The 16,869-nt window shown below is 41.5% G+C and overlaps 2 protein-coding genes across 2 annotated transcripts in view; one reads left to right on the top strand and one right to left on the bottom strand.

The window, feature by feature from the left end:
• Positions 1-686: 686 nt before the first annotated feature.
• marchf7 (membrane-associated ring finger (C3HC4) 7) lies at positions 687-10,518 on the top strand. Its single transcript, XM_074667281.1, has 11 exons — positions 687-830; positions 3,262-3,454; positions 4,521-4,667; positions 4,821-4,992; positions 6,403-6,588; positions 6,674-7,856; positions 8,329-8,498; positions 8,585-8,688; positions 8,854-8,958; positions 9,242-9,290; positions 9,814-10,518. The coding sequence occupies exons 2-11, from the start codon at positions 3,272-3,274 to the stop codon at positions 9,903-9,905; spliced, it is 2,391 nt and encodes a 796-aa protein (XP_074523382.1). The 5' UTR covers positions 687-830; positions 3,262-3,271; the 3' UTR covers positions 9,906-10,518.
• A 248-nt stretch (positions 10,519-10,766) lies between these two features.
• The window catches only part of ly75 (lymphocyte antigen 75), a 29,681-nt gene continuing 23,578 nt past the window's right edge, over positions 10,767-16,869 (bottom strand). Inside the window, exons 30-35 of the mRNA XM_074667280.1 lie at positions 16,579-16,802; positions 16,284-16,491; positions 15,940-16,101; positions 15,729-15,845; positions 14,333-14,518; positions 10,767-12,637 (exon numbers count right to left, since the gene is read on the bottom strand). Of these exons, the coding sequence (XP_074523381.1) occupies positions 12,462-12,637; positions 14,333-14,518; positions 15,729-15,845; positions 15,940-16,101; positions 16,284-16,491; positions 16,579-16,802 (1,073 nt within the window). The 3' untranslated portion in view covers positions 10,767-12,461. The remainder of the gene's footprint in view (positions 12,638-14,332; positions 14,519-15,728; positions 15,846-15,939; positions 16,102-16,283; positions 16,492-16,578; positions 16,803-16,869) is intronic.

The raw sequence follows: 16,869 nt of genomic DNA, 5'->3' as shown, positions 1-16,869 counted from the left end.
ACACTTCTGTCACCACCCATGGCAAGAAAGCAGTATATTCCTTTACCACACTAGATTCAAATCTTTTAATTACACTCAATTAATTTAAAAATGTAGTCATTAAGGAGAGTTTGTAGCCTTTAAGTATGAAATGTGCACCTACAAAGACTTACATTCTTAAAAAAAAAAACACTCCGGAAGACAGTATTTTCTCAAAAAAACAAAACAAAACAAAACAAAAAATCACAAAAATATTTACAAAGCAATAATAGTATACCAGAGATAAGGCATTTTGCAGTTACATTTGTATGTTCCTGTTATCACCATAGACTGGACCACACAGGTTATCACCTGTAACTGTGGAGCCTCAGTTCAATAAAACTATCACAACTTATGTTTTAGTTTTCTTCCAATGATTTCTGCAAAACATACATTTCACTAAGATTATCCCTAGTTTTGTAATGCACTGGTTTTATTACAATACCATAATAACAATGATTAAATGGAAATTATTCCAAAACATAATTAATATTTAAAAACCAAATGGTGGCGCTATTTGACTGTATAAATCTGTGGCTTCAAAGTCTTTGCCAGGTTGGATGTTTAATTTTATCATAGCCATAAATATGTTTCCAATGTGTATTAACTACAAAGCTTAAGTCATGCACACAGGAACGTGGATGAAGCATGTGCATAAAGCGACAAAACATCCTGACAACAAAGTCTAAACCACTCCCTCCAGGTCAGTGTAAATCAGCTGACCCTGTGTCAGCAGCAGTCCACACACTAACACACTAACACGAACGCCATCGATCCTGTTGTGCTGGAGCGAGAAAAGATTCAAATCAAAGGTGAGGACGTTTGCTGTCAGTTGTTGAATGTGGTGCATGCAAATTGCAACATTTCTACGTAAAATGCTTGTCATAAAGGTAGATGTGCTCACGATTTTATTTAGCTTCACAGTCTGTTTAATCTAGCGCTACGATTCACAACACCAGGGACCAAATGACAAGCTAACTAGCCAGCTAGCTCAAAGCTAACAGAGAAAACAGCTCTGTCTAGTATTCGGTAAACAGAAAGTGTAATCTTATGTTACTACGTTTTAAAGACCACAGATTAGATTCTTCGTATTTAATCGTGAATAATTCCCAAATGATGAAGCGAGACATTTGCTAACGTTGTTGTGTAGCAAACGGAACGTTAACGTTAGCTAAAAGGGCAAGGCAGGTTTATTTTAGCACCACACAGCAGATCCAAGAGCTTTATAAAATTAAGAATATTAACACAAAGTTGAGCTTGCAAGACATGGAAATATCATATGCACAATGTACAAGATACCAATAGATGCATTGGACTGAAATATGACTGCAGGACAAATAAAAGGCTATGAAACAAAGAATAATAGCACATCAAGCTAAGATAAGGCATTAAAATTGTAGGTTGGATGTAATTTTAAGATCACGGTGGACGTTACTCAGCTGAATTATCTAAAATAAAATCGAGTTTGAGTGACTCAACTAATTAAAAGACAACATTTTTTTCCCACAGATGTGAAGCATAGGTTCTACTAGCTGTCTCGCCCAGTTTGATCTTTATTGTGGTGTCTTCAGTAATCATTTCCTGGGGGACCTGTGGACAAAGCAACATGTTTTGTGTATTTTACCCTAAAGTAGATGGTGCTTTAAATATATATATAAAAAAAGGATTCTAATATTTAATCCTTTGACTCACAGGAAGCTTTTGCTGAGATCGGAAGACTGCTGTAATCTGTTCTTCCTTCTTGGATTTTGTGAGGTTTTGCAACAGCATTTTGTTGATCAGACTTAAAGTTACACCTGGAAAGACATTTTTACAGTTATCAAGCCAGCTAAAAAAATGGTTTTCAGTGTGTTGGTTTTGCAGAATTTTTCTTTATTTTCGTCAATTTTCAAGATGGATATAGTCTGCTTTTGTGGCAGTCTTAATGTGACTGCTAGAGTTGAGGTTTGACCCACTAATAACTCAAAGATGCCTAAACTGATTTTAAATTTTAGTGCCACTAAGTCAGGGTTAGCATTGTTTTAACCTTTTATTTTAAGAGCTGCTGTAGCTTTGTACAATCAAGCATCAAGCTAGAATTGATAGCTAAACAGTCTTTCTCTCCTGATGGTCTTAATAAGTGGATAAGTTACTGTTAAGAGAATTTTGCAGGAGTTAGTTACATGAAGAGTGATAAACTGTCAGGGTTTTGTGGCCTAACTTGGTTACTGTAATTTCAGCTGTGCAACAAATGACAGTGCAACAACGGTTTTAATGCTCAATTTTAATTGGGCTGTTTAGTATCAGTAGTTTATTTAACTTTAGGATCACTTGGGAGGCTGTGTTTTCTGGTTTGGATTAGATGCATTGCTTTCACTAATATAAGGAAGGAAGGAAAAGCTGAACCTATTTGGAGTAGAGTATGGTTGAGGGTATTTTTACCTTTATCAGTGCATCAGCAGTATAGCTGCCAAAATCTTATCCCCAGAAAATGGCACTCGTGCACTAGCACAAGTTTTGACTTATTTTATTTTTTGTGCATTTCTCATGTCTTTGCAACATTTTTTAAATACATGCTTCGATAAAGTTTCTGTGCTGTTCTGTGCAGTGCAAAGATTCCTGTCATGTAGCTGTTTTACTGCAGGTCATTTCTGTCTGACAGCCTACTGGCTTGTGCTTGCTGAGCTATCCTTAACCAAAGGTGCTGTCACGTGTGTTAATGGATCCATATCAGTACCAGGAAGTAACTAATACTGTCTACCATCTTATGTCAGAACCCAATTGTCACGTGTGTTTGGCCCCCAGGTTATACAGGATACTTAAATGGAAAAAGTGAGTTTGAAATAGCTTGAAATGAAACTTTTTCATTTGCTATACAGTAAGAAAACTTCATAACAGATAACTACACTGCCTCAACTCTCCTAGAGCACCATGTTGCTGAAATAGATTGTTCAGGAGCTCCTGCTGCCTCTGTGAAAGTGTCATGTTCATGTAACAGAGTTCATAGTCCCAAAGATAGGCACTGTGACTTTGATATCAAGCTTAAGGAGCAGCATGGTGGCACAATTTACTGTTTACAGTCACACAGTCACATGCACTTGTTTAACAAATCAGACACGCACACACATCGCCCCACCAAGTCTTGCTGCTTCTCAGTTGTCACACTTTACAGGCCCTCCTAGAGTCTGCTCTGCAAGGGTTAAAGTTCCTCTGTCTCCCTGCCCCTGCATACTAAAGGTGTCTTTGGATTTATTGTCATAATAGGTAATCCGTGATGGACTCCAGATCCCACAGACTTCCTTTCTGCCTGTCCAGCTCGAGGCCTTCTTACACATCCAGTCCATCAGTGTCCTCCTCTTCGCTGGGCTCCACCAGGTTGTACAGCAGAGAGTCTGGGCTGAATAATGACCGTTTTCCGAGGGCATCACCTGCTTACAAAGCAGACCTGGAACAACAGGTAGGCTGCCTCTGAGATCACTAGCCCTTCTTTTTACATTTCCTTTCAGCATACATGATACAGAAAAAACACACCTTTGTTTTGTTATCTTTATGTCCTGTATTCTATGTTTCAAAGGAAGTATTTTTGGCGCAGTCTATTTTTCAGCAGTCATTGAAGACAGATATCAGCTCTGTCTAATTTGGTCTTGCATGCAAAAGTCCTGTTTGGTGCAAATATCAGCTTAAAACATGTTGGTTTTGGTAGGACAAAACAGCCGAGAGCTACAATAACAACTCCAACTTTCAGATCTGTGTCCACCTCCTCCCACTATGTGTGTCTCATTCCACGCAGTGTTTTGGTCAGCGTTTTTTTCTGGTGTATTCCAGAGAGAGGGCAGCCAAGTTATCTCTTTACTTACTGGTTCTCTTCTGAGCGTGTTACAGAAGCTAACCACGTTATCAGTGGTGCATCAGCAGACACTCTGGAGGTCTTTTTATAGGACAGCCTAGATTCCTTGGCACACACTGTGTGTATTTCAGTCCTGCTGCTCTTTGGGGCCCATCTAAAAAGATAATGTTACTGTTGGCCTGAGCCCTGCCTGGTTGTTCCTGTTCTTTCCAGAAGAGTCCATGTTCGGTGAAAAAAAGCACTCGCTGTCCATAATTCAATGTATTACTGAGATGAGCACCAATTTCAGCAGTCCTCTTAAAATAGTTGCTGTTTCAGTGTTTCTTCCAAGTTTAGCCGCACGAACATTTACTCAGAGCGCTGTGTGAAATGTTTCCCCAAACAAGATTCATCATTTGAGCCGATATCTAATTAAAAATAGTTAAAAGATGACAAAAGTTGAAGCAGGAAAATCTTTTCATATAAAGAATAAACATAGATTTTTGTTTTGTTATCAGCAAACGTTTCAGAAGGTTAGGAAAAGGACAATATAACATTGAAAAAGTTGTGCCATGCTTAAACAACAACTTCAAACTAACAAGGTTAATGTGCAACAGGTCAGTGACAAGACAGTGGCATTTTGCTCAAGCATGAATATTAACTCTAACTGCAACATACACATTTTTTCCTTTTAAAGAACTCTCGTCTCCTGAGGTCGACCAGAGACTACAGCAGCTCTGATAGTCACTCCACCAGCTGGAAGTTGCCCTCTTCTCTGACATCCTCCAGCAGATCTTATGATCGGCCGTGGGCTGAATCCTCTCTCAGCAGCAGGAGCAAACCGGTACTGAAGCTCCAGTGTCATGTGTTTATTGCAGGCAAAATACAGCCCAGTCTAACACAATTTAAAGGCTTTAACATGAAGAAGAGGATTATTTCTGAGTGATCAAAGTGACACATAAGCATACTAATTCAACATCTGCCTTTGTTTTCACAGAGTGATTCTGAGGGGAGGTTAGGGATGCGCTCCGTTCTATTGAACCCCAGCAATGACGGTGATACTAAAAGGGCCAAACTGTCGTACAGCAACAGAGGACTATACTCAAGAATGTCCAGCACCTCAGCCTCAGGATCCGCTTATTCCAGTAATGGGCTGAGCAGTGGCAGAGGTACAGAAATACTCAGTGTTTTGAAGCTGTTTTTTTTTTTCTTGGATTGATGCAATGAGAAGAAACTCACATCATACTGTTTACAGAGAACACAGCCCAAAATAAATTATGCATTGTATTTACTCCATTTACTGCAGGGGAGAGACATGTCTCCAAATCACTGAACTTACTGTTGTATTTCTATTAAGAGCTTTGTGTTGGTTTTGGAAGAATAGGTTTACATGTTCTTTCAGATCAGGGGTAGGCAACCTAGAGCACAGGTGCCATAGCTGGCACGTGAGGCTATTTATGTTGGCATGCAAACAATAATTACAGGGAGGCAGAGGACAAAATAAATAACCAAATAACAACAAAACTACTGTACTATTAAAATATTATAACCAAATTTCAATCATGATTTTATAAGTTTCCGAATGTGACTTGCTATTGTGTCACCGCAAATCTCTTGGAAGGTCAGTCTGCTAGCTCTCAATTGCATCCATTTAGCGGTGTTATCATGGCAAACAAACCTAGTTCCAATTGTTTTTTTCCAACATAGCTGGACAAGGGCGTACAGATTTATTGCCAGAGATTGACAGAGATCGGGGGATATGCACTCTTTGCTGTAAAAGTGTGGTGTTTAGGACACCAAGTGTGCAGCTTCTTTTTGAGACCAAACATGAAAACAGCGTTAGCAAAGTATGCTTAACAGAGCAACACATTCAAAACTGTCTACATTGGCTAAAAACAGACAATGGAGGGAAGTTGTATCATCTCTCACTGCATAACGAAGCATGGAAAAACATTTGCTGACAGGGAATACATAAAGGAGACTTTCCTATCGACTGTGACACGCATCATGGAAAAGGTTGTCTACCTCTGTTTTGGTTTAACACTAAAATAAAAATGTGTTTTTGTAGAAATCCTAGTATCTCAGTTTTGTGCTTCGTTCCAGTCAAACTGCTGAAATCTGAACCAAGCTTAAGCTTGGTTAATACTTGACGCATCCGCGAGGTCTGAGCGGCTTTGTGTGAGGGAATGACATCTTTTAGCAGCCTTGCCCATCCATGTGGTCCTTGTCAAGCGGAAAAGGATCTCCTTTCAACAATGCACCTCTGAAAATATCTCATCTCCGTGCCAAGACGCGCAGATGAGCCGGAGCTCCTAGTGTACATAGTGTGAAAATGAGTGGCATTCATCAAACAGAGATCACCATGATAACTGTGAGGTGAACCACCCCCTGCAGCTTGCAGCTTGCAGCTTGGGAATAGACGCTGCGCAGAGTGTTAAAAGTATAAACGCCACATGTGCTCTCTCATGCTGATCTCATGTGTCTTATTTTTGTGTTTTACATTAGTGAGGAAAGCGTGATACAGCCTTTAGTTGTTTTGTAGGTCATAACCGTATCTATGATCTACTCTTTGCTTACAGGTACAGCTGATTCATCAAATGATACATTAGATTCATCTTGGAGTTCATACCGTTTACTCTCAAGGCCTTCATCCTCATCCTCCAACCCTCTGCTGCCCAGGAGAGAGCCAGAGACAAAGATTGAGCCCAGTCTCTCAGGTTTGAGCGAAAGAAGAAATCGGACTTCTGGATTGAGCTCCTCGTTGTGTAAGCATGATGTAAACACACAGTAGACCACGAGTACGCACTCCATCACCTCCCACATTCAGCCTTTTCTCTCCTCTAATTTCAGATCAGACAGACAGGGTGACCTCCACATATGCACAAGGAGCTCGGCCCAAAGAGTCTACCTACTCCACCTCCTCCTTCTCCACCTCCTCTCCCTCCATGACCGGAGAAAGCTCTCTGAATCGCCACCTCTCACCATCCTCCTCTCACCGCTCATCTCCTCAGTTGCGTGACATCAGCAACAACAGAGTCTCAGCGCGGTACTCCAACACGTCATCCAGCCTCCACTCATCTCAGGAACAAACGGGAGCCCGTGAATCCTCCTCAAACACGCCCTCCTCTTACTCCTCCTGGTATGCCACTCCCTCCTCCCGACCAGATGCCATGCTTACTCCAAGGCCGGCACCTGAGGGTGGAGAATCAGAAGGCCGTAGCTCCACTCGACGTCTTCTGTCGCGTCTCTTTTCACGACGCTCCAGCCAAGACTCCTCCAGCGGCTCCTCTAGTGTTCGCTCCCTTGATGATGACACACCGTCAACCGGGGGTGAGTCAGTTGACAGTGATGAAGGAGCGAGGACATCTGCTCTGGAGCCCGAAGCTGCAGGCTCAGAGGCAAACTTTGGCAGCCTCAGGAATCGTAGAGCAGATCTTACTCCTATCCAAGAAAACAACAACATTGGTTATCAGAGCGGCCTGCCTCGGTCCAGGATGGCGTCATGGCGAGAGCCTGGTGTTGGTAGTAGTAACAGCACCAGCAGCGGAGGAAGCAACAGCTACTCCTGGCTCTCCTCCTCCCTCCGCAACCGCTGCCCTCCCCTCCTCGCACGTCTCAGGAGACACGCCAGGGATGGGAACGCACACTCTGCAGCCGGCTCTGAAGAAGGATACAGTCACCCACCACATTTACTGAGAAGATGGGATGACCTGGAGCATAAAACATCACAAGATGATGACGAAGATGATGATGAGGAGGAGGAGGAGGAGGAAGAAGAGGAAGAGGAGGAGGAGGAAGGAGCAGTTGGTTTAGAGGCGTTTGGAGCAGGTCGTCCCTGCAGACTTGAGGATGAAATGCTGCCTGAACTTGAAGATGCCTCAGTTGAGTTTTCGCCTCGCCGTAGAGTCGGTGTGTATGAAAACATCTCAGTTCCTCGGGGTCCTTTGGGTGCTGCTGACAGCCAGCTGGATGCACCAAGGGAGAAGCCGCTTTCCAGTGGGGATGAAGAGAAGCTGCGTAGGATCAAGGAGAGGTAATGGATTTTGATCTTTTACATATCTTACATTTATTATTCTTTGCCCTCGATTTAGGTATTTTATAAGTTTGTGTTGTTTTGGGTTAGAAAACATTAGTACACACTTTCTGATCTCGATTTACATTTTATATCAGCAAATTTAACTAATTAGGTTTCATTACTCAGTCTATGGCAGTAACATTACTTTTCACTTAAGCTGCAGAGAGACTGAGCTACAATACATTGCACTTTTTCTCTTACTTGATCCTTGGACTATTCAATTTAGTCAGTTACCCAGGCCTAAGAATGGCACATGAACTAATCCAACCAATAGAAATCCTCTTTAGCTCCTCCTGATGTAGGACTTATTGGACCCTGATACTCTGAGGCCTTTAATTTAACTCAGAACATGTTTTTACAGATTTAAATGTTGAGCCATTAAGAAATGGAGTAAATGTGTACAACTAAAGCTCCTCCTGCCCTACTTCAGACTGCTGCTGGAGGATTCTGATGAGGAAGAAGGCGACCTGTGCCGCATCTGTCAGATGGGGGAGGAATCTGCCACCAACCCACTGATTCAACCGTGCCGTTGCACAGGAAGTCTGCAGTACGTCCACCAGGACTGCATTAAGCGGTGGCTTCGCTCTAAAATTGGCTCAGGTGAATATAAATGTCACACTTTACAACAGATTGCTCTTAAGTGTTATCAGTTTCTGATTTTCTTTGTTGTGTTGCTTTCCTTTCAGGCACAAATCTGGAGGCCATCACAACATGTGAGCTCTGCAAACAGAAACTCCGCTTAAATATTGACAACTTTGACATTCAGGAGTTATACAGGACACACGTGCAGGTGAGTCACTGGATTCAAGTAACAGAGGGTATGATCAGACTTTTAGAATCAGTTGTGTTTGAGTCTGACTTTGTTCCTGCTGGGTTGTGTGGATTTTTTTTCCAGAATCTTCTGTGTGTGTTGTGGGTAAAAGCTGCTGACAGATCTTTGATTCTTGCTTCACAGTCAGAATACGATGAGTTCATCAGCAGCGGCCTGTATCTGGTCGTGCTGCTGCATTTCTGTGAGCAGAGGTTCTCTGATGTCCTGGGAGCTGTCGATGCTGCAGGGGTGAGAACATGCACACACACACACACACACTCATACACACACAACACACACACACACACACACACGCAGCCTACTTTGCTATTCTCCTTCCAACAATGGTTTTAACACTTACATAGAACACGACTTACCGTTCGTCTGTGTTCTTTCACAGCCATCCTACACATTAAACCACACGCTTCAGTCAGCGCTGATAAACACACTCTGATGATGTTTGAATGTTGAATGTTGAACTGTGGTAGAGATCAAACCTTGAAAAGAGAAACTTCTTCCCTTTCTCACCCAGTTGTTCAACCTGGTGAGAATTCTTCATGAACACATGGACAATCTTCAAAGTATGTTGCTTACTCCTCTCTCTGCCGTGCCAGTATTTGTTTCATGTTTTAATGTTATGAAATAAGGGATTGATCAACAAGTTTCAGCTTTCACACTCAGCTCCACTCTTTGTCAACAGCCAGGCTTCAGTTTTGTTGCCATTCTTGAATAATATCATATTCTGTGACATAAAAGATTTTGAAGCTAAATTAAAAAAAAAAATCACAAATTCTTTGCAGTTTGGAATTATTATTCCACAACCAAAGCTTACGGATTAAAATTATAAGTGCAGAAATTCTATGTTTTTTACATACCAGAAAATTAAACTGTCTCCTGATTGTGCTTAAAGCTGTAAAATTAGCACATTTAGAGGTTTGGTTTTCAGGAGCAGTAAATCAATAAAAACGAAAACATTGGAGGCAAAAGACAATTCTGCTGTAGGTTCTACGTGTTTGCCAATCAAAGCATGGCATGTTTCCCTTTGTTTTTATCTTCTATTCATCACTTGGCTCCAGAGTCTGATTAAAAATCTCTTTGTTGCAGTTCCTCATGGAGAAAGCGATGAGGAGATCCGAGACAACAGACCATCTATCGAGTTCTCCGACCTGGATGACGATCTTGAAGAGGAGTACTGAATATGTTAAACAGTGGAATCAGGCTACAGAAATGTAGGTCAGGGAGATCTGCAGATTGAGGGGGGTTACTTCACAGCATATGGTATCTCACCCAGTTTTTCATACATGCTTTGACGTCATCGAAATACAACAGAGAGAGATGAGATGCAGAGAACACAGGATGAGTCCCACCTTTGTGGCTTTTGCAGATATGCAAACTTGAAATGAACTATTGCGTGAAATATTTGTGTCCACACCATCACATTTCTGTTTCTATGAGAGTGCACTTTATTCAACCATAATAAAATAAAAAATGCAAGTCTTTTTAACTGTTATACCACAAGTGCTTTAATGTTTGAATGAGGAAGCAGAGGGTTACATGAAAACAGGGCGAAGGAGTTGATTGGTTTTAAATTGTGATGGTTGGTCAGATGCTTTTTGGAGAAGATTGAAAAAAGTGGTGATTATTCCTTTAAATGTCTTCATTTTCCCATTGAGTACATGTTAAATTTATCCCATTGTGGATTTCCTTCTATGTTTCAGTGTTTTGGAAACGCTTTATGTCTGTAAAAATCTGGTTTACTGCTTTCAGTTATGAGAATAAAGATCGAATGCAAACTGCCATTTAAGTAAAGTCTTCTTTTTCCCTCTTGTTTGCCGACATCTGAGGTAAAATATAGTCTATGAGGTGGGACTTGTTAGATTCCCACTGAACCACAAACAACCTAAGTGCATATATGAGCCTATGAAGCAGTGATCCTCTCACCCTAAGTGAACTGTATTCTCGTTTACATTCATTAATGACAAGCAGGCATTGAAACATACTGTATACTTTTTCTTTTTTTAAACAAAAAAAACAAAACTAGTGAAAGTAAAAAAAAAAAAAAAAGTCTTGTTTTTTTTTCAAAACGGATTTTTTTAAGTCAATTCACCATTTTCCCACTTGGTTTTGTGTTTAACTGTTATTTTCTCATCGCAGTGCATGTTCTTCTTCAACTGGCAGGTTTCCTCTGTAACAGTTTCCGCAAAATAACTTTCTTCATCTTCTAACGGCAGGAAATAGCCGGTATTGCTGCTGTATCAAGGTCATCACATGAGCTTACTCAATGATTGAAAGCACAAAGTCTTTGAAGACAGTAAATTTTATTGAAAGGCTTTTGAACCTGATTTGAGCTGACAGATGTGTTGAAGAGTGATGTGAGATTAAAAACCAACTTAAAACAACCCATTAACATTTGGTTCACAACTTGATATGAGTGGGCTTACCAGCCATGTCCCGGCAGTTCAAGAACTAGAAAGAAAACTCGCCTTTTGACATTCAAACGATCCACCAGAGCGTCTTTGGTTCACTCTCAGTTAGAAATCTAGCAGCTCATATTTACAAAGCATTCACAGCAAAGGCCAGTGCAATTTGGACATCTGTGAGCCTCTCCAAACCTCATTGTGCTTCAACGCAATACAACTTATTAAAGTGCATTCTCACCCAGTAGTTAAGTGCATAGGAGAGTTTGATCAACATACACGGCATACAAGCAGCGTCTGATTCACCTTTAAGACTAATCAGCAGGACAGAAGTATCAGATCACGACAACAAAAACACAGTATTAGGTATTAAAAAGTCAACAAAATCTGACCCAATCCAGTGATCAAAACTCTGATTTGTCCTGAAATAATGATTTAAAAGGCACATTAATGACTTTTTTTTTGCATTTTTAAAGGAACAGTTCAACTTAAATACAAATGTATGTTACTTTGACCTTAATGCAATCTCCCATGAATGAAGATAGTGTTCCTGACATTTAATGTTCTGGACAGAAGAAATATTTTTATAAAACATAAACATCTGAACAAGATCAACAGTCTTTAGTTCCTGCATTTGGCTTGTGGACAGTTTAAGGGCTTACTTTGGTAGAAAACAGTTGTTTAATATTTCAAAGAGAATTGAGGCACTGTGTGAGTATTTGTGATGTGGAAAAATTGCAGGTCAAAGAAAAAAATTCTGTATTCCTGGTGAACTTGCCTTCCAAAAGTCTATTAATGCACTGATCTGCTGAAACTGAAAACAAGTTTGAAACTACAGTTGAATGAGTTTGACTTATAAATTAATAAATACACCTTTAGTATGTACCTTTTGTTTCTGGTAGTTTGGAGTCGCTCATGAATCAGTGCAATAGAAGCCCTGTTGTAAGGCGAAGGGAGTGTTTGTCAGGTAGCATAATTCTATAAACCAACTCAAAAACATTTAACAAATGAAAGAAGAAAAACATTACGCAAACAGAAGCCAAACATCCCACTCATGTCAATCATCAGCATCAAAGAAAAAGCTTCAGCCCGCATATTTACATTAGGTAGAACACAGGGCTCGACCAAGATGCTGGATTGGCAAATATACACAACTCTAACAATATTTACAGCTTTACAAGTAATCAAAGAAAGTTTGCAGGCTCAAGCTGGACAAATAAATAATTAAAAAAGGGGGAAAGGCTGCATCCACTCTAGCTGAAAAAAATAAAAGGAACTAAAATGCACAGGAGGCAGGCACATCATATCTCCCTGAGGCTGATGAGTGAAGCAAGCTCAGTCAGTTTCTGTGATAATACTGTTGGCGTCAGATTCATCAAACGTTCTCTTGTAGCGCACAGTGGATGAGAAGTAGGATCTTTTCTTCTTGTAGATGACGAAGGCGATGGTTAGGAGGAGTGAGAGGAGGACAACGATGAAGAGACCAAGAGCCACCGGGGAGCCTGAGGACTCTGGGGACCGAGAGTGAAGTCAGTCAGTTAGTCAGTTATAGGTTCATGTTAGAGCTCAGCTCAAGTCTGATGTCATTACTATTGATTTAGACACTTTAAAGCAAAATAAGGGATTCCTTGATATCATTTCTGAGGGGGCAAACCTTTAATTGGATGACAGTTATCACTGCAATCAAATTCAGTCAGTTTAGGGATTATTTTTAAATTAGCATGTTTACTTTTCACCATTTGTTTTACAGAAAGATTAACCCCACTTCCAGTCTTGGAATATGAAGCCCCAGCCTGTTAGCTTAGCTTGGTGCAAAAACCTCTCTGAAACTGCCCTGTACACCCTTTCATGATACACTGCCACTACGTTTGGGTGCCTGTGTTGGGGGTCTGCTACACCCAGTGCTGTCAAAAACCAGAGTGTGCTGAAGTGAGTTAGTGGACTCTCCAACAGCCAGTCTGCACCAGTGCTGGCATACTGACCAGGTTATGTCATGGTAGATTAAAAGGCATGAACTCTGGGTGTGGGCTTTGCCTGGTGGTTAAGTCACGCGCACAAATAGTGAGGGGCCTGGTCTTCTTCCAGCTTATGGTCAATTTGCTGCATCCCATCCGCCCACTCTCAATCCCACTGTCCTGCTCTGTCCACTGTCCTGTCCTTTTCAAATAAGGGTGCTAAAGCCATTAAAGTCCTACTTCAATGTTATACTTCCTTTCAGCAGACTGTCTGCTACGATTTGCTGTTAGTTGCAGGTTTGTACGATAATTTGTTACCTGACAGTGTTGAAAATTATGATGCCCCAGTACATGTTTCATATTCCGGATCTCAGTATCTAGAAAATTGCCGGGATCTGGATGGTACTTCAACATCTGTCAGAAATGATGGGGACCTTGTGTTGTATTGTTTAGCAAAGCAATCCGACCATTTATTGTGGAGTTATATAAACATGGCAAAAACAACCCTATCTCACAATGATAAAGAATCCTTAAAAAAATCCTGGATCCAGATGGTGATCCGTATCACCTCCAAAATTTAATCACTTCTTCCCTATCCCATTTTGAATTTTACCAGAAAATTTAATCAAGATCTGTTTGTTACTTTTTGAGTTATGTTGTTCACAAACCAACACACAAACTCACCAAAAAACATAGTAAGCAGATCATACCTACAGAAATGAAGATGGGGAGTATTTCTCTCATTGTAGAGTGATTTTTGTGATTCTGCTTATCGTTAATTTATATAAATTGCCCATTAATTGTGTAACACATAATCATGGTTCCACTAAGTGTGTTTATGCAGGGTTAAGGAGACTTTGTCCCATAGCTGTAGTGCCGCTGTAGTTTGATCCCTCAGACTTAATGAAGGGTGCTTCACTCAGCTGTGGGCATGACTTAAAACTGAGTTTGCTCTGTAGTTGGACGGAAGAGGAGGAGGAGTGAACAGAAGTTAGAAGCCATGCAAAACCAAATCCACCCAGCAGAAACCCTAAAGCTTAATAGAAAATATGTGCGCTGTGTGTCTATTAAATGTGAAGTGTGGAGCTGATTTCTGAGGTTTATGAAGGATTCTGTAGGAGATTACTTCCTGGCCACTTTCTAGTATCTCTCTCTTCTTCTTGTCTCCCATTCCAGCTGTTTCCTTCTGTTCTACTCTGTTAATATTGTGCTGTACAGATACAGGCGTCCTTTATAAGGGAGAATACTCACTTGCTTCAGTCTTACAGATAACCCGACTCTGGCTAGCCTCGCAGTTGACGAGATTCCAGTTTCCCTTTTCCTCCCCCGCCATCATGACGGCACAGCTGGGTACTGGCTTCTTCCCGGTAAGCACGGCCTCAGACTTCCAGTTAGAGAAGGACACAGTGGAGCCGTCCTTCCAAGATACTGGCTTACCTGAACGGAGAAAGAGAGCTATCAAATTTGTGGGTCTTTGGCTTTCCTCCCAGCCCACAAAATGTGATATTTAATGACAAAACCTGTACTTAGTAGTGCTTTCGAATGTAAAATCCTGACCTAAAACAAGCTGTTTGGATTTTGGGGGTTTGCTGACATCAGCGATTCCCTTTTTTGACCAATCAGGAGCAAGTCTGACCTGATCGATCCACCGGAGCAGATACCCCCAAACCCCCCTCCCCGCTGCTGGAGAGAAATCTCTCCAGCAGTGGGGAGGAGAATGCCGAGGTTGAAGGGCCATCACTACTCAGTATTTGGCTGTAAACAGCCACATAGTTCCATGCGCAAGCTTCCCATCTCGGGAGAAGATAAGACTTCGTTGCTAGAGTTCATTTATCAGGGAAATGTGTCAGCTACACTCAGTAAAACTGTGCTTGTGTGTGCTAGTCACTTTACAGCCGACTGCTTTTCCAACTTTGGACAGTACAACAGAGGGCTAGCGAATAGACTGGTCCTGAATCCAGGCGCATTACCAATCATCCACCAACAAACCTCGGACCCTGGAAATGTGAGTATTTTAAATGCTGTGTGCTGTGGAGCAGATGTAAGAGCTTTTCCTCAGTGTCTCCATTGTCTCAGTGTTAGCTTCAAGATGCTACCTGTAGCTGTGGTTAGCCTGTTATTTTAGCCTGTAATTGTACGGGAAACAAGCTTTGCTGTTTTCTAAACATTGTGCACTCGGAGCTCGTGGCGCCGCTGTCAGTGACGCGGAGGAGCGGGGCAGTACCACCGTTGGCTCATTTACATATGAAGGTCACGCCCACTAAATCAGACCGTTCTGAACAGACGGGCTATGACAGTCTGGAAACAATGCTGCTGTACTTGATTTATTGGCTTTTTGGACCAAAACATGTTACTACCATTTCATGAGGACATCAATGATCCATATTTAACTGCAGAAAAAGAGCATAATATGGGACCTTTAAGTGTTTTGACCCTCAGATCTTCTACTTTCACTCTAGCAATAAGCTGAGTCTAATCAAGCTATGTTACATATGCATCATAATTGTTTGATAACATTGAATGTGATGATATTAGAATCACTAAATGCAGCAATAATTTACAATTGATCAGAAAATGAAAATATTTTAATAATCCAGGTTGAGCATGTTGTGTTACCCAAATCTTATGAGTCTTTTTCCCAGCTTACCTTGAGAATCAAAGTCCAAGTCAAGCCACGCTCTGCTGGTGATGTACGGATCATCAGACATGTATTTTGCAACAAAGTCATTCTCCTCAGTGGATTTTATGGTCAGCAGATGAGCATCTGATATGAAAATGAGGAAAAAAAAGGTACATGTTGATCACCTGTTGCTTAAGATGAATCCTTATTATACCTCATACTGAAAACAGCTGCTCACCCATGCTCTGACAGATGTCTCTGGCATGCTGCATGCTGAACACGCTGTAGTTGTAGAAGCTGCTGTTGAAGGCGTAGCAGTGATCTTCATGCTGCACCCACTTAGTCCCTTCTTTGCTCTGAGGGCAGTGATTGGCCTCTGGGGCAGCCTGCAGTTTGGCTCCTGGATGAAAAAAAGGAAAATGGGGACTTTTTGGTGCATTTCTACCACAAATGATTCAGTTGTGCTACTTCTCCACAGTGATCTGTTCTGCATTTAACCATCCAGTCCTCACTGATTCCCCCCAACTAAGCAGTTTATGAGGATAAATGTGTCTGTATGTATTTAACAATCTGGTGTCTCACTCTGGGATGGGGTGGTGATGGCGGTGGTGTAACAGATGGCTCCGTCTATCTGTGTGTCACAGCTGGTCTTCGCCCAGGCTCCAGCAGGTGTTACATAGACACAGCTGGTCTCCTGTTTGCCGGAGCCGGAGCCCTCCTGTGAGTCAGAGATGGTGGCTTTGTAGTCCACCTCCGTTCCATCAGACCACTCGAAGACTGAAGCACTGGCCTGTGTGGAGATAGAAACAGAGGGCGTCATGTTAGCTCATTTGGTTCAGTTAAATAGAAAAAATCTCAGTTATTTTATAACCCTTACATCGTGATTTGAGAGTCCAATCCAGAGCTTGAAGCCGTCTATTTTGGCAATAAGCTTCACATGTGCACTGTGCTGGATGTCGTGGACACTTGCCAGGTGTCCGCCACGCTGCCCACACGCTTCCACTGCCTGGTACCAGTTCAGCTTCTGGGTGATAACCTCGTACGTTAAGTTGCCGTACTGTTTGAAATCCTTAGATGACTGATTGTACTGGTGTTTCGGTTCTTGGAGGAGAAGGATTGAAAAAATTTAAGACTTTCTGAGCTTTAACTATCAGAAAAGAGTAAATAC

The sequence above is a fragment of the Halichoeres trimaculatus genome, unplaced genomic scaffold (genome assembly GCF_033239565.1).
Source record: "Halichoeres trimaculatus isolate MK-OKI-2021-1 unplaced genomic scaffold, fHalTri1.1 fHalTri1_scaffold_3, whole genome shotgun sequence".
NCBI lineage: Eukaryota > Metazoa > Chordata > Actinopteri > Labriformes > Labridae > Halichoeres > Halichoeres trimaculatus.
The sequence above is the reverse complement of the archived record's forward strand: the minus strand, read 5'-3'. Positions and strand labels throughout refer to the sequence as shown.